General features: G+C 37.3%; 1 protein-coding gene across 2 annotated transcripts; it reads left to right on the plus strand.

The window, feature by feature from the left end:
• Positions 1-406: 406 nt before the first annotated feature.
• Positions 407-24,764, plus strand: LOC127965251 (integrin alpha-6). 2 transcript variants are annotated; one of them, XM_052565948.1, is made up of 26 exons: positions 407-684; positions 11,753-11,880; positions 11,994-12,073; positions 12,158-12,419; positions 13,600-13,731; positions 13,808-14,021; positions 15,484-15,677; positions 15,765-15,859; positions 16,314-16,441; positions 16,530-16,619; positions 16,705-16,766; positions 17,097-17,266; positions 18,549-18,692; positions 18,814-18,929; positions 19,117-19,267; positions 19,478-19,561; positions 19,631-19,710; positions 19,794-19,871; positions 21,118-21,220; positions 21,320-21,499; positions 21,600-21,701; positions 21,800-21,910; positions 22,003-22,101; positions 22,187-22,312; positions 23,759-23,874; positions 24,146-24,294. In XM_052565948.1, exons 1-25 carry the CDS (start codon positions 503-505, stop codon positions 23,858-23,860), a joined length of 3,213 nt encoding a protein of 1,070 aa, XP_052421908.1. In that variant the 5' UTR covers positions 407-502; the 3' UTR covers positions 23,861-23,874; positions 24,146-24,294. The 2 variants fall into 2 exon arrangements, with proteins under 2 accessions (XP_052421908.1, XP_052421907.1); XM_052565947.1 differs by lacking the exon at positions 23,759-23,874 and having other exon boundaries at positions 24,146-24,764.
• Positions 24,765-25,466: the final 702 nt, after the last annotated feature.

Raw genomic sequence — 25,466 nt, forward strand, 5'->3', positions numbered from 1 at the left:
AAACTCAAATGACAAAAGGGACACCCTACAGCCTAGAGGACACAGAGGCGTATGCAACTGGCCTCAGGTATGCCAGAGACCATATTATACACACACACACACACCGACACAAACACACATATACATATACATATACAAACATATATACATGCATTACTATATTTTTAATTTCATCATGTAATTTTGTAATTCTTAAGATCTAAATTAATAGACCCAGAATGTGCAAGTACACACATTTCACTTATGAAAATTATATTGACAATATTGACACTCGTCCATCTCTCAGTAGTGATGACGTAGAGCGCTGAGGGGACAGGAGAGAGAGAGAGGAGGGGCGACGCGACGGGTGTCTCTCTCCCTCTCTCTCTCTCTCTCTCTCTCTCTCTCTCTCTCTCTCTCCCTGAGCGCAGTGCAGTGCGGATTACAGCTTCTGATCTCTCAGTGCTGCGGGAACTACCCCAAAACAAGGGCTATATTCATACAACCGCATTAATTCCAGGCAATGGGGCTCTTTGACGAGGGATTCTCTCTGAACCTGTGCCTTTTTTCGTTGCTCTTATGGACTTCTACAAGTGCGTTTAACCTGGACGCGCAAAACGTCCTGAGGAAGAACGGTCAGCCGGGCAGCCTCTTCGGATTCTCTCTCGCCTTGCACCGGCAGCTCCAGCCGTATGATAAACGAATGTGAGTAGAATCAGATGTTGTGTATCGATGCTGATCACTGACGGAGCGGGAGTCTGATGAGACGCGCGCGCTTTAGGCGCTCCGTTCATCCCGCACCTGTGCACCTTCTGTCTCCTCTACTGGGACAAGAAACGATGCGCGCAGTTCGTTAAGAATAAACTCTTTCTGAATGCTGAGATCTTAGTGATTGTATGTCGGAATGGTGATTAGTGCATCGGTCTGCATGTGGGGGAAGGCAAGCTTACAGACAATTTAACAATCCCCAACGTGATGCGACAAGTCACCAGTGGACAATGGCTTTTCACACTCAAACAATTCAAAGAGCAGTATCACAAAGTCTGATCTGAAAGTAAAAGATCTTCAGGGGTTATTTACAGCATTTTAGATTAAGCAACGAATCTACACTACATACATTTTTTTTTTATTTTCTTTTTTGGCTGAATATGGCTTTTGAGTTGATTATAATGTTATTTGGAGATTTAAAAAGTTGTAAAAAGTTACAAAAACCTATTTTGAAATTTGTAGTTGGTGCTGTTTTGTCTAAACCACATCCAGTGGTGCCACAGAAGAACCATTTTGGGTTCATTTTAAGATCCACTCTTAAAATATTGTTTTCCCCCCTTAGCAATGAAGACATTTAAGGGTTATTATTATTATTATTATTATTATATTTTTGGGATGCTAAAGGTACCACATGGAATCACTGATTCCAATAGAGAATCATTATTTTAAAGAGTGTATCTGCCAGAAGTCATTAATAATATTGATTTATCATGCATACCAGCTTGTCTTTTACCTTTGTTTAGTTTTTTATAGTCAGATCGGTCTTTTGGTTTTCAGGTCAGTTCTTTAAACCTCTTTCAGTAAAGGTTTGGATGCTATGGTCAGAGGCTGTAAAACATCTGTCATGTCGGGGCACTAAAAGAATAACTCAGGGCTCCTTTTTGAACAAGTCTGAAATGTAAATTGGCAACTGGGTGGCTACTCCATATGAATTTTTATATAATCTCATTTATACTAAATGCAGACACCATTTCTCTGCACGGCTGAAAAGATTTGAGATTTGCAAGTAAACGGAAAGGCTGAATGATTTACTTAACAGTCCGAGTGTGAGGAGGCATGTGTCTGTTTGTTCATTTGTGAGTGTGTTTAAACAGTTGTGTGAATTGAACAAGTGTGAGTTTTCTTTTGTGTGTGGTGAAAGACACCTGTTTACCGCATCTATGTGTAGCACTGTTTGCCTTTCTATTGACGTGCATGTCTAGGCCTTTCATATTTATTCCCATCTCATGTGGATTTGTTGATTCTTGCAGGGTTAGCTGATTGTGTGAATAATGTATGTGAATCAGTTTCTGCTGGGACTCAGTGTTTGGGTGTCTGCCAGACTGCTGCTAGCAGCACAATGGTCCACACAGGTCGTTTACAGGGGGAAAGCAGTATCTGATACACTTCATGCACTGTTTCTCTCAGATCACATTATTAATACCCATGTGAGACTGAGAGTGTAATGAGTATAAGAAGTACATTTGCAGTTGGTGCTGTTTGGTCTAAACCATATCCTGTGAGAAAAATGGTGGGTTCCTCAAATAACTTCATGATCTGAGATCTTAAAAGAACCATTGTTGAGTGTTTTCATGAAGACGTCGGCTGCTTGGGATTCTACAGCAGTTTGCCGGTATTTTCTCTGTTTACCCCGAAAGAGGATCAGTTCTGTGGGGTTAAGGTTAGGTACATAGAGTCCAGCAAGGAAAGGAAATATGTTTCAGACAGTCTTATTAATGTACAACAGTTTGCGCTGTGCCTCGTTCTGTGAACAGAGCTGAAGTCTGGTGGTACGAGTGCAGTGGGCTCTGGGTGTTGAAAGCACATCTGTGCTGCGTGACTGCGTTTCCCTTAGTCAGTGCTGGAGCAGTTTTCACACTGAGAAACTGCTTTAAACTGCATTGTTTCAATCTTAAGTGTGAAAAAGGAAACTTAGTGCCACACAAAAGGTCTTCCTTCCTCTCATTCAGGCAGCTTCCTGTGGTGTGCAGAAGACCAGTGCTCATCTGCTCTTATAATATATTAGAAGAAAGCTAATTTCCGAAAACAAAACTAATGAACAAAAAGAAAAAGACATCTCTGATGCTGTGAGGGTCCAGAGCGGTGGATGAACAGGTTGGCATTTGTCTACACTGGAGCAGGAGAAATCAGGGAATATGTACACCAGGCCATCTGTGCTCATGTAACTTGAGAGATAGATCGCTAGAGGCCCCTTTTCTTTCTTTTCTTTTCTTTTTGTGACAATGATGGCTACTCGTTCCGTGAATGTGTTGGTCTCCTCAGGTGTGTGTAAATTTGTAGCCCAAAAGATTTTAGTGATTTTATTTTTGTAACAGTACACAACTGTTTCCTGGTTTACACTACTCTACAGATGAATAATAACAATAAAAAAGTGTTTGCTTTTTTTGTGGTTGTATCAAAATGAACATTTTGGGCTAAAACTGAAGCTGGTTCAATGAGGCTGTAACAGGTGATTTTTGCATAATGCAATCACATATGTAGCTTAAAATTATGGGATGCTAATTAGGCTCTCAATAAAAGACAAGTGCATCTATGCAACCTATGCAAGAATGGGAAAATAACTGTACATATCAAATTAGGAAATCCAAATTCAGATGCAGCTTGTAAACATTTGATTTAAAAAAGACTTTGATTTTTCCACTTGTATTAGATCACACATCTGATGTGTCTCATCGACCAAAAACAAGTGCAACGTATGTGTGCAAGATCAGGCAAGGTACCACAGTCATGATACAACAACAACAAAGTGGCAGAACAAATTTGGGTATAGGTTAAATGTAGTATATTATGTAGACAAGCGATTTCACTATTCGATTAAGGGCTTCATGATTACGGAAAATTGTGATTAAATTTGTAATTGTGACTTAAATGCAATTAAACACATCCATGTCTGATGGGATTGTTTGTAGGGCTGTGCAATGAAAGAACACAGTGCTTCACTCTGAAATAACCACTGCATATATTTATTTAATTAAATTGCGCCTTTGTGATGTTGTTATTGCACTGAGCCACAGAGCTGCATGGGTCCGATTTTGTAAATCCGCACCCGCCCGTACCCGCAGTGCTTAAAACCGCATCCGACCCGTTTTCCGACAGCAGCACTAATTAAAATCCGCACCCGACCCGACCCGCTTAAAATAGAACCGACACCCGACCCGCACCCGAAATCAAATCAGTTAAGCAAATCACATTAGACACACTTTTTTCGAATTTTATTGCCCGGTTATTTATGGAAAACTTTTTAAAAGATATTCGTTTTTTTATACATTTTATCTTAATTTTGATCAATGTTTTCTCAGTTAATTGCCCATATTTTAATAAATAAGAAGCAAATATATAGCAGACAATGTAATAACCTTAGTGTAATTGACAGAATTACTAAAAAATATTTTGCTACCTAAAAGTTAAATATTTTTTGTGTCAAGCATTCATGCATGTCTATTTCCCTCATATTAAATATAAAATGCATGTGGAAGGATATTATTCCAATGTCTGGACTCCTTTATTAATGGAGTATAAACAGACGTTTCAATATATTGGTATTAAATGCATTTTCTGAGAATTTATATGTAACGTTTTTACTGCAAATGTCGAAATACATGCTCTTTGGTCCATCAGTGCTTGACTAACTCATCACATTAGAATAAAATATCTCATAATAAAATACAAAATTGACTGATTTATGAATGTATATGCATAGTTCTCATCAGTCGGAAATACAGATAAATGCTTTCATTTGTTGTATTTTTGATCCTGAAAGAAAACAGAACAACAAAAGAACTATTCATACCACCGTATGAGGTTGTGCTTCAAGTCGAACACACCCATTTTTAAATCGTTCACAGCTGAGCATCGCGAGAGGTGGATCTGCGACAGAGCGTGCATTTGAATGAGCTGCACAGTCATTTTCAGATGCAATTAAAAATTTATATATATATATATAAAAGAAAAGAAAAAAAAACAACGGAAAAAAAAACAGCTGGCTGATCTTTACGTCTGTTAACTAATGACTCATGCAGCCATTTGCGCAGTTGTGATTTTTTAAAAAGTGGAACGTAGGCCTATATTTACGTTTGCAGGTGACTGTTTTGAACCCGTGTTTAGACCCGTGTTTCCCCTGTGTCCGACCCGACCCGCAGTCATATCCGACACAGTTGGATATTTTTCACCTGTTTCTGCCAAATTTGCGGAGGACTCTGCAGGATTTTGAGCCATATCATGATTTCATTTTTTTTTTTATTGCACAACCCTAAGTCAATTAGTTAGTTGTTGCTTAGCCAATTAATTGAGTATAGTTGTCATGGTCTCCTTCTGGAGTGCTCATGAGCTCCCCTAGAGGGCACTCCATCCAATTCCAATTCCTTTCCTCAGACTACATTTCCCATAACCCCTGCCTAGGAACTGATTACCCACACCTGTTTCCAATCAGGAGGACTATGGACACTAAAGCTGGACACTTTCGCACACTCATCACTGAGTATTGTTTGGATTTCTATTGCCTGTAACGTTTACTAGTTTATGTGTTTTTCTGCTGCTGGTACCTTGCATTGCCTTTGTGATTTTATGATTGTTTTGCTGCCTGTCCTGACCCTTGCCTGTTTACGGATTACTCTTTTGTCTTCGTATGGATATTATTGCTGGCTGAGGCTGCAACCTGCTTGTCTACAATAAAGCCCAAATTTGGATCCATAATTGCATTGTCACGCTTGACATCCTTGAACATTTCAACAGTGACCCATTCCTGCCTTAAACAAATACATCAAACCCCAAACCCGAACACAAACACCCCAACATAATAGAACACACACTTAACATCTCACAAGACTAACTCATTTTAACTAACCACAGCCATTAAAACCCAACACAAGAAGTCAGTGTAGATCATCTCAGACAACTGCAGCGATTGCACTGCTGGATCATTTTGAAAAAGACAAATTTGTGAAACAGTTGCGCAGCTCGTGATTGTGAGTTCTCTTTGAGCAGTGTTTGGGACACACAGCAGCTGCTGCAGCTTTGGCACGGATGCTTTTGGACTGTGTGTAACACTTTGAGAATTAGTGAAAGGTTATGGCTGGTATATTTTCTAATGGAAAGATGGAAAGGGCTGCATGACTAAAGTGATGAGCAGAGACAGCTGAGTCTGGGCATCTCTCCCCTTCAGTGATGAAGCAGCGGTCTGAAACAGGTATTAGCTGAATCACTGGATAAGAGTGCGCGGGATGAATATATTTACAGTGAGACTGTAGAAACGTGACAGCTGGGAGAGATTCTACAGCAGTAGTCTCAGTTTCCAGTTGAACCATTTCAATCTGTTTTTACACTGATGTCAAAACTGACTCATTTGTTACTAAGTTTGCTTAAGTCTTTTTTATTTAATTGCTAATGCAAACTTTTACACCACAGAAAGAGCAAAATTAAGTATTGCTTGGTAATTGTTTAACCGGAAATGGTATTATATAATTGTGTACTTAAATTTAAAAAAGCTATCAGCTTTCAACCTAATTCACTACAAACCTTTCTATCAAAGTTATCTGACATTATCAAGATATATATATATATAGGAAAGAATGCCAGTTTTTATAATATACAATATTGCTGAGATATATAATTGTTGGTACTGTGCTTGCTATAAAGAACTTTGGTCAAACTCTCCATCCTTACACTGGAGTGTGAGCAAGTTTGGTGGCAAAAAAAAAAGGTTTCCTGCCGAGGTGAAGCAACTGTAGAGCATGTAAGCGACAGATTGCAGCCAGCTGCAGCCAGCTGTGAGTATAAAGAATAAAACACACACACTGACCACTGTCAGTTTACTCTTGTTAATCATAACTGCTGCAGTTTGTCTTCATATGTAAACTCACATTAAAGAAAAGTTTTGTAGATTGTATTATTGTCTAGTTTAACAACTGCGTGAATTTAAAACACAGATTTGGAGTTAGAATGTTTTCTATACAAATAAATCTGTTTAGATGATGGAGAAAAGATAATCATAGATATGCATTGAGGACATTCAGACAAAGCTATCGAGAAGTCATTGTTTATAAGGGAATTTTGCTCAGTCAGACTATAAACTTGGTGACCCTGATTAAATAAACCCTCGCTCTTACTGTCAAGAATGACATGCTTAGACTAATTAAACTCAACATTTTCTCAAAACTGAAAATAAAACATTCTGTGGCTTTTTAAGTTAAATGCTGTTGTTTTAGTTAAATTAGATCTTTTGTCCTTCCTTCTGTTGGCTGGAAACAGGGAGTGTCAGGTTGACTGGGCCACATTCTCCACATTCATCTTTAATGATTTGTCTCAGTCATTAGTCGTTTAGTCCTATAATCACCCAAGGCCAGTCTCCTCAAACATTTCTGTGATTTTGAAGATTAATAGACAGGTACCTAATGAAAATAACAAAACAATAGCATGCTGACATTATTAAATCCCTCAGTAAGCATAAACACAACAAACACATGATCCTACACAATCCCAAGAAAGAAGAACCTTTTACCATGGTTAAATACATTTTCGGAATAACTACAGTTATTTATTTATTTATTTTACTCCTGTAAAACCATAATTGACAGACACACATTTTAAAGCTAAAATAGTGTATAGGACAACCTGTATCATCTTCATGGATGCACATGAATGAAGACCACAAGACTTAAGTGTGCCATTTGTTTTCAGTCATTTCTATTTTAGGTGATGGTGGTCACGTTGGGGAAAGTTACTTTTAAAAGTAATGCATTACAATATTGCACTCCCTAAAATGTGTAACTAATCTTGTCACCTTAGTTACAAAGAAATATGTTACATTACTTTTACATTACTTTTGCATTTTGGCAAATGTAAAAAGCCTTTTAAAACCAAACCTGAAATGAATAAGCCACAGGCTGAAGGAAATGTAAATTCAAATATTTATTGTAATGGGGAAAAATGTTTTCTTCTAAATTAAAAAGTAAGGTTTTACTGAAAAAGTAGCCTGATTACGTAACTTGGGTTATTTGTAATGTGTTACTCCCAACACTGATGGTGAGTAAAAGCACAGTTTTATTGTGGTAAACTCAAGTTTTCATGTTTTTTTGTTGTGGACATTCATAATAGAAAAATATGAGTGACAATGCCTATTATCCTGTGAATACAAGGACACATTTCATTCGTCCCAGTATAGTAAGCCTCTGGTGGTCTACATGCTGATCTGAATAGACTCACCATGGAAAGTAGATTAAGGGGCACTGGGTGCACAGATGAAATGCTGATGAAACCTCTCAACACCATAATGGCTGGCCTGTTTCCCATCCAGAGAGCATAGTGTTGAGTACTGAAACTCCAGCGCTGGCATGTCATTCCTAGTGTTGTCCATCAGATATGTGTTGAATTTCCCAACCATGATTGAGAGGAGCTGTGGTCCTGGAGCTTTCCAAACATCCACCTGCCGCATCTTCGTGGGAATGGACTCCATTTGCTGTAATGTTTAAGCAAGGCTTACAAGTTAGCTCTACATTGGCCTAAGCTAACGAAAAAATTTATTTATTAAAAATGTTATGTTCATTTATGCAACATAGCCTCATTGTAAAATGTGCCTCAAAACTCCCCAAAATGTACCTGTACATATAAATCACTGCAGTTTCCAGTTGAAATTAACACTAGTGGCAGTAAAACACACAAAACTTCTATTTCTTTTCACACAAATAATAATAATAATAATAACAATAATTATTTTTTGTAGTTTCTGGCAAAACACAATGTTATTATTACAAAACCCTTTTTTGTGCAAGATTTGTGAACTAATGCATTAAGGTCATTAAATAAATACATATACTTATATTGTAATGAATAATTATTATGATGTTTTAGGATTAAGCTGGCCCTAGTTTTTTAATAAAATTCACCAAAATAAGATATTTTACAAAATAGTAAATAACTATTGTAAATAGCAAACAGATTAAAGCAGTATTACAACTAAATTATGACTTTACAAAAACAGTGCCAAAACAAAACAATAAATATGAGAACATATTATAAATACAACTATTTAGCTAATATGTTTAACATTTTAACAAACTGTTAGTACAGTAATTACTTTCCAGATGATAATTTACATTTATGCTTTTGGAAATGAATTGTTAAAGGAGAAGTTCATTTTTAAAAAAACGTTTGCTGATAATTTACTCACCCCCATGTCATCCAAGATGTCCATGTCTCTCTTTCTTCAGTCGAAAAGAAATTAAGGTACACACAAACAGTGTTACTTTAACGTGAATCGCTAGTACACGACTACCCTGAAACCGATAACGGTGTCTCTTTTGATAATTGATGATAATAGTGCTCTGCTCTAGTCCCGGTTCGGTTCTTTGTGGCTGAAGAAGCAGTGCATGACCAAATTATCTGTGTAGCTCGCAGCTCTCTGCTGGTGAAAATAATCACTACACGATTGCCGAACTCTATTGGTTGTGCTTTTTAAAATGTAGTTGCAGGTTGTTTTTAACATGCTGTAAAACAGGACATTTCCAAGGACAGCACAACAAAATCAAGGACTCTTCTCAGAAAACAGGGACATCTGGTCACCCTATTTTGACATGATAATCAATTAACCGACTCCATGGCTTTTCTGGTGTAGTAAACTTGCTCAGTAGCTCACCTGGTACAACACTGCACTTGTGATGCAGAGCACTTGCATAGTCCTGTGACACACAAGTCAGGATAAAAGACTTATGACTTAGTCATAGACTTATGGAAGCAATCTAAAATGGCATGGTTGGCAATGTGTGTTTATTGTACGTTTGTTTTTGTTGATACTGTCAGTTAGCTTTATAGGTGGTATTATTATTAAATGTGTTAGAGCATTAACTATTTAGCGCCATTTAAAGGTCATTTAGTTTGCGAATTACCTAGATACAAACAGCAACCAGTGCAATAAAATGTTGTTGACTGGCCATTTCAATTTGAATGTGTCACCAAACAAGAAGGAGGCAACAATATAAATTAGCAGAAATAAACCATTAAACTGATTCCTGCCTAGAAAAAAAATATAAAAAAATAAAACGGTGCCCACATTTTATTTCTTTCTTGGTTAGTCTTACAATATGTTCCCTGTGTTGACTGTGAGTCTGACAGAGCGAAGTTTTTCATGTATTTTTTATGTATTCAGTGAAGTGCCCAGAATAGTTGATTCATAAAGGCTGTCAAATAAGACGAATGTTCTGGAAATGTTTCATCAGAATAACAGTTGCTGAGCCAGCTGTTCTGCACCGCTGTGTGAAGTGAAGCAAACAGCCACTGTGTGTGCCTCAGTGCTGAGTTATGTCTAGTAAATAAAAAAAGAGTAATAATAAAACAAAAAACACTATAGTTGTGGTAGAAGGCAGTGAAAGAATTTTCCTTCTCTTAGGAAAGGTTTGTCTGGAATGAATTGTGGAAAAAGGGATTGGTTACACAGCAGATGGCTATATGGTCATAAGTCTTTATGTAGTGTGAGACCATGCAAGTTTTTGGGTAAGCCAGTTATTGATTTAATGTATATCCAGTTTTTTCTTCTCTTAAGTTCGGACTGCACATGCACTATTTATGCTTTGATAAGCACTCAGTCATTAAAAATGCAACATCACTTGCGTGACTCATGAGTTCTCAGAAACCCTGGAGCTTCATTTATCAGCTCCTATTTGATTGTTTTCAGCATTGATTCAAAAAAGACACATGATTAGGGTTTCTCTCTCCCTAAATCTACACCTATGTGTGTCTTCTGTTCTGGTGTGATGATAGCAGTGTGTGTGTAAATAATTGATTTGGCGCAGCTGGCTGATGGGTGTTGGAAACAGGAAGACACCCGCTGATGAAATAATCTATCAGGTCCTCTTCATCAAGCACCAGTCTCATTTATGAAGGACTGATACGTCATCATTACTATGCTCTACACTAGCAAATAGTGCGAGAGACTCCACTCAAGCAGGTGGTCAAACTACACTTTTCCATTGACGTCCATTCATTCAAATGCTGGAGACCAGAAGCACAAGCTCACAGGAATTTCTCTGTGTTTTTTAAAGTTGAAGATTGGTGAGCTCTGTTCTGTGAATTTTTATCACGTGAAGACATCTGACCAAAAGAAGAAAAATGGCAGATGACTTCTTAGCTATAACAATGCAAATATTAAATCTGCAGGATTGCTTTGCAGTAAAATTAAGTGCGTATGTTTACGTTTTCTACACATTGTGTTTTAAAAAACATGCCTCAGAGTATATAACATTGTATTACAGTTGCAGTATCTGTAGAAATTAGTGTGACTGTGGCTTAATGCTCAGAGATTATTTATCAGATTTCCACTACATGATTATTCTGGCCAAACAAATTCATGATAATGATATCATTGAAATTAATAATAATACTAAAAACAACAACAACAATAATAATAGTAACAATAATAATAATAACCTTTAACTGTTTTTTTCTTAACTTTTTGGCACTCAAAACAGTAGAAAGGTAACCATATCTATAGAAAGATGAACAAAACAACTTACCGTTGATTGGCACTTCCTGCAGACAGCAGTCTAACACTTCATACAATCACAAAAACAGCGGTGAGCAAACTTTTTTAGATGTGGGTAGAGTGTCTGTGACTTTTGTCTGTCATTTAGTGTAACATAAATTTACACGGCAGCAGTAGCTACACACTGCTTCTTCTTCCTCTTTATTTATTCATTTAAGAGGTCATTTAAGATACTGTAGTTTCGTTTATGATGACTGGCAACCGGCAAAGTACATGTTGGAGGGTCAACCAGATAGTAACTAGCACCAGATTATTTGTGATATCAATATGTGTAGTATCAACATGATTTATCAACATGATAGTCTCATATGGAGTATTTTTATGTGTTGACAATATTTTTTTATGCAGTGAATTCTGGGATTGCCCTTTTCAACACAAGATGCATGCATTGCTGGGGAAAAATTGACCATTGTTGGAAGTTACTTGAAGAAAAAAAAAGTTATTAATAATTCTTTTACTCATTTCTCCACACAGATTGTTGATCGGTGCTCCCAAAGCCAGGGCTTTATCCAATCAGGGAGCAAACGTCACGGGTGGGCTGTACAGCTGTGACATCACCACCCATCCTGATGACTGCACTCGAGTGGACTTTGACAATGATGGTACACAGAAAGACAGGAGTCTCATAGATTTAAAGATGCTTGAACTGGAGACCTGGTTCATTGGTTTCCATGCTTAATCACGACTTGGTTTCTGTTCATGGTGACTCTCACAGTTGATGCCCGTGTGGAGAATAAGGAGAACCAGTGGATGGGTGTTACTGTTCAGAGCCAAGGACCTGGAGGCAAGATTGTGGTACGTCCCCATTAACTGATTTATTATTTATCACACAATGTCAATATCAGCAGCGCAGAACTAGCATCTTTCTTTGTGTCTCAGACATGTGCCCATCGCTACCAGCGCCTGTTGTTCCCCAACACCCCCCAAGAGGCGCGTGACATCACGGGACGCTGCTACATGCTCAGCCAGGACCTGAGCATCGACAGCCAGTCAGACGAGGATGGGGGGAACTGGAAATTCTGCGATGGTCGCACCAGGGGTCATGAGAGATTCGGGGCCTGTCAGCAGGGCTTGGCTGCCACCTTCACTAAAGACTACCATTATGTCATCTTTGGAGCACCAGGGGCATACAACTGGAAAGGTAGAACGACTTTTGATGTGAAAAATAAAACACACACATACACAGGGACACAGATACACACCTATTGGACTCGATTCTGTGGTAACTGTGAGGTGTAGAAGATCAAAAGTTCTGTCATGTGACCAGACTGGCTCATTCTCAAACACTAACATTTAGCAGGAATTATGCTTTGACTCACAGGTCACTGTTTTGACATTTGGCCAGGTCTTAAAGACACCTCATACTGCTATCATTGATTTACAATTTTGGACTAATTAATAGAAATAGCCAGTATGTTTACTTACATGTTTTAAATGTATGGTGACCCCCACTGGTGAGGAGGAGCACTGCAACATCTCTTATTCACTATATTCTTAATTCACACAAATGCATTCCCTTCCGGAAAAAAGGTACATAGTTTTTAAAGCATACTTTTACAGAAATTATATAATTAATATACATATACTATAAAAGAATATACTTAAGTACAAATTGGATGTAAAGTTTTCAGGCACTTAATTGTGTGTTAATTGCAATGAAATTAAAATGTATTTTAGTTTAAATGTATATTAAATTTAGAGGGCTCTTTGACAGACTCAAGTAGGACTTGTAGGACTGTAATTTCATAATTACTTCTATTGTCTTTGAAATATGTTTAAAGTGTACTTCTGAATGTACTGACCAGCATTTGTGGTAAACGAAAATTTACTTGAAAACTGTATGTCATGTTTTTAAATATATTCATAAAGAAGCATTTCTCATGATAAAGCTTCAATTAAGCAATGTAATTGCAATCAAGAACACAACATGCATTTTAGTATAACATCAACATAAGTTTACTTCTTTGAAGCATGACAAAATAAATTTAACATAATGATTTAAAATGCACTTTAAAGTGAAACTTTTAATTTGACACTTTTCAAAATTAATTAATATATGTGATCCTGGTCTTAAGTCGCTAGGGTATATTTGTAGTAATAGCCAAAAGTACATTCAATGGGTGAAAATTATAGATTTTTTAATTATGCAATTTTTAAAAATATACTGTATACTTTAAAGGTTTTAAGTACACTACAAGTGCACATTCAAAACAATCAACCACACTTCTTTTTTGCATAAATAACCATTTCACGATCATTAGTTTTCCTGTACAGGCATAATCCAGTTGTTTAGCACTCATCCCATCACTTCTGTCGTGTAGGTATAGTGCGTGTGGAGCAGAAGAACAACACTCTTCTGGAGATGGGCTTGTTTGATGACGGCCCGTACGAGGTCGGGGATGAAAACCGCCTGGATCCAAATCTAGTGCCTGTCCCAGCCAACAGCTACTTAGGTGCGTGTGATTACCATGTGTTGTGTGTGCTGTGGTCGGCGCTTGCATCGTGACGCTGACTCTCGCACATGCACAGGATTCTCTCTAGATTCTGGACACAGCATCACAGAGAAAGGCCGACTCGTCATAGTGTCCGGAGCGCCGAGAGCCAATCACAGCGGTGCAGTGGTGTTTCTGCGGACGGAGGGAGAAGTGTCCACCACGCTCACACCTGAACACATCCTGGAAGGACCGGGACTCGCATCCTCCTTTGGATATGATGTCTCTGTGGTGGACCTGAATGGAGACGGGTGGGTGACACACAGTGTTGGGATGCAACTAAATTGCACCATTTAAATACAAAATAAGGTAACACTTTATTTTAAGGTGACCTTGTTACACATATTACATGCACCTACTATAGTAAAAATAAAAAAAAACAAAAAGGATTGCGTCAAAGCAACTGAACAACATTCATTAGGAAAACAGTGTGTCAATAATGCAAAATGATAGTTAAAGGCAGTTCATCATTGAATTCAGTTATGTCATCTCTGTTCAGTTAAATAGTGTCTGTGCATTTATTTGCAATCAAGTCAATGATATCGCTGTAGATGAAGTGACCCCAACTAAGCAAGCCAGAGGTGACAAAGTACCTACAGTTAATTAATATTACTCAGTACTTAAATATATAATTTCACGGTAACAAGGACACCTTAAAATAAAGTGTATGAATGTAATTGTAAATCAGTTATAGCTACTGATAATTTTATTTATTTATTATTAAATTACATTTACTTATGAAAATGTAAATGATTACAAAGGGGGTTACATCCGATTTAATTCAAACAGATTTAATTGATTTCTTTCATAAATTGCAGTGACTGCTTTAATATATCAGACGTCAATGTTTCAGGAGTTCATTAGGACACAGAATAGGACACATGCTTATTCGATAACTATTTTATTTCATATTTGGGTTTATGTATATGTATATGTATTTTTTTAACCCCCCCCCCCCCCAAGTCATTGTTAGATGCCAGTTATTACTGTCACAGCTATGCAAAGATTTGATTTCAAAAACAGCATCATAGCTACTAAACTATTTTGTTTTATGGTTTTAAATCAGTATTTAACCTCCGAATGATTTCAGAGTAAGTCTGATTTTTTTTTTTTTTTGCATTGTAAGTTGCAAAAGTTTGATTTTTTTTTTTTTTTTTTGCATGTACTTTACAATTTAGTGCATTGGTGAGAATTGAATTATAATAATATTAATTCAAGGGATAAAGGATTGTGAAAGAGATAGTAATCAGTGCTGAGTTCCACTGTAAGGTTAGCGCTGCCTGGTTCACATAATCAAAATGATTAACAGTTTAGAAATGTTGAATCAAAACATAATCAAATGTGATCTGTTACATTAATAAAGTAATTGAAAGAGTCACACTACTTATTACATTTTAGATAGAGTAACTTTTGATCTGTATCCTATTAGATTTCCCAACACTGGTGACACAAGATCAAGTGTTCCTGTAGCTCAATTGGTAGAGCATTGCTTTATCAAGCGCAAGGTTGGGGGTTCGATTCCCCAGGAACACATGATATGTAAAAATTGATAGCCTGTATGCACTGTAAGTCACTTTGGATAAAAGCGTCTGCTAAATGCAATTTTTTTTTACATTTTTTAAATTTAAATTTAATACATTTAAGATCTGCAGCAAATAAAGGAGCTCTTGAAAACGAGTGGCCGGTTTGTGAATGTGATGTTTGTGTCTCCAGCTGGCAGGACGTTGTGGTTGGTGCTCCTCAGTTCTTCCAGAGAGATGAGGAAGTGGGAGGAGCCGTGTTTGTTTACATCAATAAAGCTGGAAGGTGGAAGGACGTCGCTCCCACTCGCCTGAAAGGAACGAAAGACTCCATGTTCGGTCTGGCTGTGGAGAACATTGGAGACATCAATCTGGATTCTTTTCAAGGTTGAACGCAGAAGTCGGCTTTTAGTTTTGGATGCAAAATAATGACTTCTTTCAGACGGTTTACTATTCTTCCCGCTTGTGTCTCAGATATCGCAGTAGGTGCTCCATACACAGACTCGGGGTCTGGTAGCGTGTACATCTACCACGGATCTGCTGACGGCATCAATACCACACCAGCTCAGGTTAGACACTCACTGTCTGGCTCTCGGTTTGCTTTCAATATCAGTGAGAAATTACTAAGATCAAATACTGGTGCAACTAAAAGGAATAAATGGCCCTGAGACTTCTTTTCCAATGTTATCTGGTTTAAAAGGTTTTCTATTTTCAGCATGAAACGCTGGCGAAAATAAAACCCAGATTCCTACTTGTTTTTATGCATTAGATATTTCATTGTATATCTAATTTGGTTTTGATTCTACTTTGCTTTTGTCTGATTTCACTTTGTACTCTTTCTGTTGTGAATACAGATAGATAGATCAGATACAAATATACCCCAGAGACTTAAGACTGCTTTTGTGCTCCAGGGTCGTGTGTGTGTGTATGATATATAATTATATTCTTCTTTACTTTTTCTTTTTTGTGTCAGTCTTTGCCGTTAAACAATGAATACAGTCTTACCTTTCCATGATCTTGTAGATTCTGGAGGGTAGACAGCACAACATTAAGATGTTTGGCTATTCTCTGGCTGGAAACATGGACCTGGACCAGAACTCGTACCCTGACCTCGCCGTGGGCTCGCTCTCCGACACAGTCTTCATATACAGGTGCCGACAGCTCACTTCTCAAGTAAAGTCATTACCTGGAGCTGTTTAGAGACGCTATAGCATTACATAACACCCGTCTTGTGTGCAGGTCCAAAAATGTTATCAGCATCAAGAAAGACATCAAGGTGACACCAAAGGAGATCGACTTGGCGAAGAAAACGTGTGACAGCAGCGTATGGTGAGATACTAACACCACTTATGAATATACACCTGGTGTTTTGAACTCTAATGTTTCTGTGTGTTCAATGTTGAATCCTTTTCAGCTTGAGTGTGGAAGCGTGTTTCTCATATAAAGCAAAGCCCTCCACCTACAACCCCAAACTCAGTAAGTCTGTGCATGCTCTTATACTGACAAACTATCATTATCTATAATAATAGTTTTTTTGTTTGTTTTGTTTTGTCTAAAATCCTGACTTTAAAGAGATTGAGTCGACATAATGGCAGCATAAGCCTCTAATAAACAGAATGCTGTCATCCATGTGGATGCTTTTATAGTTATCGTTATCCTTATAGTTATTGTTCTTAATGTGGACAGTGCCTAAGATGTAGTTAAGATGTTATTGATGCTCACAGAAGACAAAATGTTTTGTTGTAAATAAGAGCATTTGTTTGCTCTGAGGTCTTGTAAATGTTTTGTTTGTTGGTTGGTTTGCAGCCGTCTCGTATACACTTGAGGCCGAGTGGTACCGCAGGAAGCTGGGTCTCCCATCCAGGGTTGTGTTTCTGGAGAAGAGAGCCATGGATCAGGACTTCCAGTCGACCGGCTCTCTGGAGCTACGAGGACAGAACAAGAAAGCCTGTTACAAGACCAAACTCAGACTACAAGTAAATACAGCTTTAAAGTTGGGATGAAACGGAGGCAGCCGCTGATCTTTTCTTCCGTATTGTGATGCACATCTGATTGTGATTGATTATGGAAAAAGAAAACATACAGGGTGGGAACTTGGTTCGATGAATCTGTTGTTGATTGGCTTGTGAGATGTGGGCGTGGCACTCAAATATGAACACACGGGGGGAGGTTTAAACGGTTAAAAGATTGGAAAAGTTCTGCATATAGCGCCAATTCAAAAGTTTGAGATCAGTCAGAATGTTCATGTTTTTTTTAACCGAGTCTCTTATGCTCAACAAGGCTGCATTTATTTGATCAAAAAGTACAGAAAAAACAGTACTATTGTGAAATATTATTGCAATTTTTAATATTGAATTCCTATTTTGAAATACTTTAAAATATTATTTAATTCTGTGATGCACAGCTGTATTTCCAGCATCATTACTCCAGTCTTCAGTGTCACATGATCTTCAGAAATCATTCAAATATGATGATTTATTATGAGTGCTGGAAACCTGTGATACTTTTTTCTTTGCTTAACTTTTTTTTATTTATTTTTTTTTTTATCAAAGAATCCTGAAAAGGTATCGTAGGTCCCAAAAAATATTAAGTTTCAAACTGTTTCCAACACTGAATATAAATCATCAGATCTGAATGATTTCTGAAGATCATGTGACACTGAAGACTAGAGTAATGATGCTGAAAATACAGCTTTTTTTAAAGTATTAAAACTGAAATTTTAAATTGCAACGATATCTCATAAAATGTTTTTTTTTTCTGTATTTTTGATCAAATAAATGCAGCCTTGATGAGCAGAAGAAATACATTTAATAAAACATTAAAAACTGATTTTAAAAATGACTGATTCCAAACTTTTGAATTGTCCTGTGTTACCAATGAACAATCTGTCATATTTACTAGAAGACTGAGTTATTACATTTTGATTAAACATGATGATTTAAAATAATAGTAATAATAATAATTAATGGATGAAAAAGGACTAGTTGTTCACAATAAGAACTATTGCTTGCATGCATTTACAAAACACTATTGGTGAGGAAAGGACCAACATGAAAGACTTCACTTTATCAGATAATCCGTTTTCGTTTACAAGAAGAATCATACATCTGCGGATTTATCATGCAGTGCATTAGTGAGATTTGTTATTTCTGGGTGCACTATTCCTATAATTCTCATTTTGGAATCAGGAACTGTGTTTATTAGCCTCTGTTTTCACTGCATGTTGACTGAGTGGGATCTGTCATGTGCTGGTTTCAGGAAGGCATCAGGGATAAGCTCAGAGCGATTCCTATCGAGGTGTCTGTGGCCATTCAGAGCGCTACGAGAGGCAAGCGTCACAGCTCTCTGCCACAACTAACTCCAATACTAGACTCCACTGTGCCCAACAAGACCATCACCGAGGTATGCTCTTAACATAACTTACCTACATAATCTTATGAGCAGTCAATACATCTTAAGCTCTACTTTCATCTTTAGATTCAGAATGAAATTAAGCTTTGATTTGCCATCTCTCCTGGCCTAGGTGAACTTCCTGAAGGAGGGATGTGGCACAGACAACATCTGTCAGAGTAACCTCCAGCTGCAGTACAGGTTCTGCTACAGAGAGTCCAAACAAGAAGTGTTTCCTCCTCTACCGCTGTGTGTATCAGCAATACATCTCATACTAGAAGCATGCAACACCGACGCTCATATAGCTCTGTTTAATACATAACTGAAAAATGATGCATTAATAACATACATGTAGCGTGTAGCTAACTATTACATGCCCTGATAGGTTGCATGTTCAAATTTGTTGGTGCTATCGTCTCAAACCGATCTCTTTTAGGGAGAACGGTTTGCCGGTGATTTCTCTGAGTGATCAGAAGGACATCGCTCTGGAGGTCACAGTCAGGAACAGGAATGGAGATGATGCTCATGAAGCTAGATTGGTTGGGCATTTTGATGAATCCCTCTCATATTCAGGATTCAGATCTACTGTAAGTGGATCACAAGTCTGGGTCCAATCCTTCTCTATTTCATTTGATCCCGTTTTTATGTTTTCATTCATTATTTCACCAAATATTGCTGTTTCTGTAATTAGTTATATATTAGCAATGCTTTACAGTGAAGTCCTCACAATGAGATAATAGCAAACTGTAAAGCCTTAGATGCAGCTATTACCAGTGCTATGATGTTGTGTCCTGTAGGATAAACATGTGATCTGTGCGGCCAATCAGAATGGCTCCCAGGCAGACTGCGAGCTGGGAAACCCTTTTAAACGAGACTCAGAGGTCAGTCATACTTCAAAGATGCAATTTTACTCATGAAATCGACTTTTAAATACAAACGTTTTCCTGTAGGTAACATTCTATATCATTTTGAGCACTGGCAAGATATCGCTCGACACCAAAGAGGTTGAGATCGACCTTCAGCTCGAAACGTATGTCTGAAACCACTGTTGATTTAAACATGTCTGACATAGTTTTAAGATGAACGTATACTGATATTTGTGTTCTCACACAGAACGAGTTCACAGCAAGGCCTGGGCAAAGTGAAGGCCAAAGCCAAAGTGGTGATTGAACTACTTCTTTCTGTGCAAGGGTAAGTATTATCATTTATTTAGGCATGCATGTGCTCTCCATCGAAAACCATAGCCGTCTAGGAGAGAACATTTTCTGACTTTCATTACTTATTACAGTAACATTATGCAAGCTATGCTGTTATATTCAGTTAATGTGCAGTGTATGCTGTAGTAGGGTTGTGGGACTCTTATGTGTCAAATAAGACTTCACTTAAGTGTCAAAACTTCTAAAGTAAAGTCCTGAATCAATATGCTGCCGTCACCTCTGTACTCTTGAGTAAAGCACTTAACCTTAGGTTAAAAGCAACTGTTAATAACTACTAATGTACTCTAACTCTGCCATCACTTACGTACCAGTTGTGAAAAAGAAGTACACTTTAGCATACTTTATAGTACCGGTTGCTGAAAAGAATATACTTAAGTGTGAATTGAATGTTTTTGGAAACATGATGAGTGCAATTAAATGAAAATATATATTGTATTCGATTAGCAGAATTTTAAAGTGCTTTTGACCTATTTTAAAGTGCTATTGGTCACACTTTATTTTAGGGTCCAATTCTCACTATTAACTAATCATTAACTATGACTTTTGCCTCAATTAACTCCTTATTTGCCGCTTATTATTAATAGTTTATAAGGTAGTTGTTAAGTTTAGGGTGTTGGGTAGGATTATGAATGTCATGCATTAGATGTACTTATATATTTAAGCACTAATAAACAGCCAATATGTTAATAATAGACATGCTAATAAGCAACTATTTATTAGTGTGAATTGGACCCTATACTAAAGTGTTACCGTGCTATTTGTTTGTATTATCTTTGAAATATAGTTAATGTGCAATGCCGAAATCATTTATGATAAACTAAATGTAATTTGAAATTAAAGCAGTATGTCACGTTTTTAAATATATTTGTAATTGGAGTTTAAATTTAGTATATATCAAGTATAATAACTTGTTACATAACACAATAAAGTTACAATTATAATCAAGTAGCCTACTTTAAAGCAAAAGTTTATTAAAACAGTAAATTTAAAATGTACTTTTAATTTAATATCATTATAATGTGCATAATATTAAAAGTGTTTATGCATATATTCAAACACACACATTGCCTTTTATTTCATCAATAATGCATCTGCAAGTAGCGTTTTTAATATATAGTTTAAAGATTTTAAATGCACATCCAATATACAGTAAAGTGCATTTCTTGAAACACTTACTTGTGCTTTGTCTAGTCACATTGTGTTTTCTCGCTGTTCATCAGGGCTGCCAAGCCGTCTCAGGTCTATTTCGGAGGTGAGGTCAGAGGCATGAGTGCAATGAAGACAGAGGAAGAAGTCGGCAGCTTGGTCGAATATGAATTCAGAGTAAATGCTAAATATGTTTTAAAGACTCTACCTTATCACTCGAAAAGCTCTGTTTTAAACTTAAGATTTGATTTATATATATATATTTTTTTTTTGCAGGTGATTAATTTGGGAAGGCCTCTGAAGTCTTTTGGAACTGCATCCCTGAGCATCCAGTGGCCTAAAGAAAGCTCTGTGGGGAAATGGCTGCTGTATCTGATGAAGATCAACACCAGGGACCTGCAGTCAGTCACCTGTTCACCTGAGACAGAGATCAACCCTCTCCGACTTCAGAGTCAGGTCTCAAATCCCCCTAATGCTGTCGGATGTTTTAAACTGGTAGATCGGGAAAACATTTGTAAGATCGGACAAAGAGTGACCACATCTGTCATACTTTTAGGAGTCAACATCCAGCAGGAGAAAGCGTGAGCTTGAGGAGCGGAAACCAGCTGAAGGCAGTAAAACATCTCTCATCCCTGACAAACGCAAGCACAAGGCTCTGGTAACGAGGCGACGTTATTTCTATATGTGGTGAAGTTTCATTTCTACAGGTGCTGTAGCACCAAAACAACGCTTGTAATGAACGTTTTGTCCTCGTAGTCTTGCAGTGGAGATGCCAGATGTGTGGAGATCAAATGCCCCCTACAGGGCTTGGACAGCACTGCGCTCATCATGCTCAAATCCCGGCTGTGGAACTCCACTTTCCTTGAAGTGAAGACAATACAAACATGTGCTTACTGTGTTCCTTTGAAAGAATGTCTCGGGTTGTTAAAGCATTCTGTTTTGTGTCCTCTCTAAAACAGGATTATGTGTCCTACAGCTACCTTGATATAATAGTGAAAGCCTCCATAAGTCTGGATGCTTCTGCCAAGAACATTGTCCTTAAAAATTCTGAGACCCAGGTAACACGGTTAAATCTGTCACACTAATAGATGTAGATGAAATATGTCGTCCAGACAGCTGGACTCACTGTAGATGTGATGGCAGGTGAGGCTGACCGTGTTCCCGGAGACGGCCGGGACTCCGTTCGGAGGCGTTCCCTGGTGGATCATTCTGGTGGCTGTTTTAGCTGGAGTTCTGATGCTGGCTCTTCTAGTTCTGTTACTCTGGAAGGTAATAAAACACTCACACCCGCATACAGATAGTAAATCAGCCACAAAAAGTTCCTGGTTAAAAGCTTCTATTTGGATATTTCAATTCTAATTTCTCTTTTGATATTCTATTAGTGCGGTTAATCGCATCCAAAAAAAAAAAAAAAAAAAAAAATGATTACGTAATGTATGCATGTGTTCTGTGTATACACAGAGTATATATTTAAAAAACATTAACATGTATATACATTTATATATTTATATTCTTATATTTTATATAAATATATTTTATATATAAACAAAACATATATATATTTCAATATATACATGCATGTGTTTGTATTTATACACATAATAAATACACACAGTATACACATATATAATGTAAACAAAAAGGTTTATTTTGGAAGCGATTAATCATTTGACAGCACTGTATTTTATCTTAATTTATCCTCATTTACACTTTTAAAATCCCTAAAAAAGTACTTGGAGACTTGCACTACTCTGAATGTCATTTCAGTAAACAAGCCAAAAAATCTAACTTTTTTATAAAAAACTGAAAAATACCATGATGAATATATATTTTTTACTCAATAAAATAATATTTATAAATGTACACTTTTAGGAAATAGTGCAAAGTGCAAACTATAGTGCATGCTAACTGCATTTAAATGAAAATGTATTATATTAATTTATATTAAATGCAATTATTTGAACTTATTTTTTTTCAAACCCACTTAAGTATGTTTTTTATGTACTTTCACATCATTCTAATTTATTTGAGATTGCACTGCCAAATCAACTAACAATTATGTATGGTCAATTAAAATTGCAGTTGAATCTTGCATGTATTTAAATAAATAGTATTACTTTAAATGTAATATCTAATAAACAACAGCTAAAATGATAATCAAGTGCTTCACAATGTGCTTTAGTAAGTCAACACATCAAAACAAGTGTACTTTTTGTACTCTAAAAAAGATTATATGATTTAAAAAGACATTATGACATTAAAGTGACAATATTATGAAGTGCCATTTTTAAAAGTCGACTTAAGTATGATAAGAAACAGTCATAAAAGTGTGCTAGCCTACTTAAGTGGTATTTTACTTTATTAATTATATATTATGTGCAAGTAGTTTATATATATATACTTTTAGGATTTGAAGTACACTACAAGTGCACATTCAACAGAATTATGCACACTTCACAAGAGAATAGTGTTGATAGGTAATGTGTTTCTCTACACCTGTGGTTCCTCTGCTAGAACTTGAGAAGAACACACTTCATAAATACACTTAAAATCACCACCTAATTAAGAAAAAATGAGCAAAATTATCCTGTAGCATTTGAGTGCAGATGACACTGCCTTTAATATTTTAATATTTGACATGTGAAGATGTGTTAGTGGAATTCCAGTCTTTAGTACAAATGTTTGCAATGACCCCTGAATTTGCCCCCTCTGTAGTGTGGTTTCTTCAAGCGGGCCCAGAAGGACGAGTACGATGCCGCTTTTCACAAAGCGGAGATTCACGTTCAGCCCTCAGACAAACAGTCCACTGAGGCCTAGCTCTCCTCTCCAGGGTAAAACACGCTCGCTGCAGCAGAGTGGTGTCTGCATGACGTGTGGTCTAACTCACTAACTCATCCTGTGCTTCGTCAGAAGGAAGGGAGAGACACATGCTGCACAGTGTGCTTCGCTCTTTCCATGTCAAGCTCGGTTTTGTTTTGATGGATGTGCTTCTTCATGTCCTGTCTTGTCAAGCATGTGTTCTCCAAAGCACATAAACGCAGAATGATGTTTAATTTGTATCTTGAAATGATGCTTAAAGTGCTTCTGTTCTTTCTCCGTCAGTGTGGATTTTTCAAACGCTCCAAATATGAGGACAGCGTTCCGAAATATCACGCGGTGAGGATTCGTAAGGAGACACGTCTCGTGAAAGATGGAAAGGACATGTTAGATCCCCTGGAGAAGAAGCAATGGATGACCACATGGGATGAGAACGAGAGCTACTCATGAGACTGTCTCTGCGTTTTCTGTGAACAATTTGCTTCCATCAGGCATCTCTAGTTGTGAAGGTTTCAGAGAAAGTCCACCCCTACGAGTCTGTGATCCCACTGTTAGAGAGAGACATGGAGATGCCTTTACATATCCATAGGTTTCTGGTAACTAGAGGAAAAAAACTGACTCCTGGAAATCTCTGGGCTTTTTGTTTGCAACGCCACCCCTTAAAAAGTGTTTGGATATTTTTGGAAGATGCATGAGATGCTACATGCTTTTTTTTTTTTGTGTAAATATTTTACAATGCAGTTTATTTATTTCATCTTTTCATTTTGTACCAAGATGCCTACTGCGCATGAACTGCCCAAAGATAATTTTTCATGTCTTTTAGGTAACTGTAAATTAGACTGAATGTCAGATTGAGTGTCAGAAGAGAAAAAAATAAAGGAGTCAATGATTTACTACTGAAAAATGTTGTTTGACCCAAATCGCTCTGACAACACACATGCATAATTTGTTGTATTTTAACATGCCACATCTCCAGAATGCTCTTTGTTGCCACCTGTTGGCATTAGAGGGTCTTTCAGCAGTTCTCCAGTAGTTCTGTGCTGCTCCTGGAAAGCTATTTTCCTGCAGACTTCAGTTCCAACACACCAGCCTTGGGCACTTTAATTATGAATGGTTGAGATGTGTTCGATTGTGATTTGAGCTGAAATCTGCAGGCTATCCAGGAGTAAAGTTGGAGACCCCTGACTTTGCCTTTACCTGTGTAACAAAAAAAGTCAGGATTTTATCTCTCACCAAATCCTTTCCTTGTACCCCTGTTAACATCAGTTTTTTTTCTGCTTCTTTAACCATACAGGTGTTGATTCTCCCGTTTTCTCTGCTGCAAAAGCATGATAATAAGTGTTTTTCAAAGTGTAATTTTCACTCTTTTTGCACCATATGCTACTAGCTTTCATACACATGCGGCAGCTAATGAGCCAATGATTACTGTCCTTGAGGGTTTGTGAAACACTGCAGGTCACGTCATTTCAACATGCAGAAATATACGTCGAGGAGGATGCCTCGCACGATTAAAACATGTTTTATATAAAACTGTGAGTACAGTCTTCATCTCATGTGAGTGCGTGCCATTCAGATGATGCTTCACAAATACTTCAGCAGCAAACTA

Source organism: Carassius gibelio, chromosome B9 (genome assembly GCF_023724105.1).
Source record: "Carassius gibelio isolate Cgi1373 ecotype wild population from Czech Republic chromosome B9, carGib1.2-hapl.c, whole genome shotgun sequence".
Classification (NCBI taxonomy): Eukaryota; Metazoa; Chordata; class Actinopteri; order Cypriniformes; family Cyprinidae; genus Carassius; species Carassius gibelio.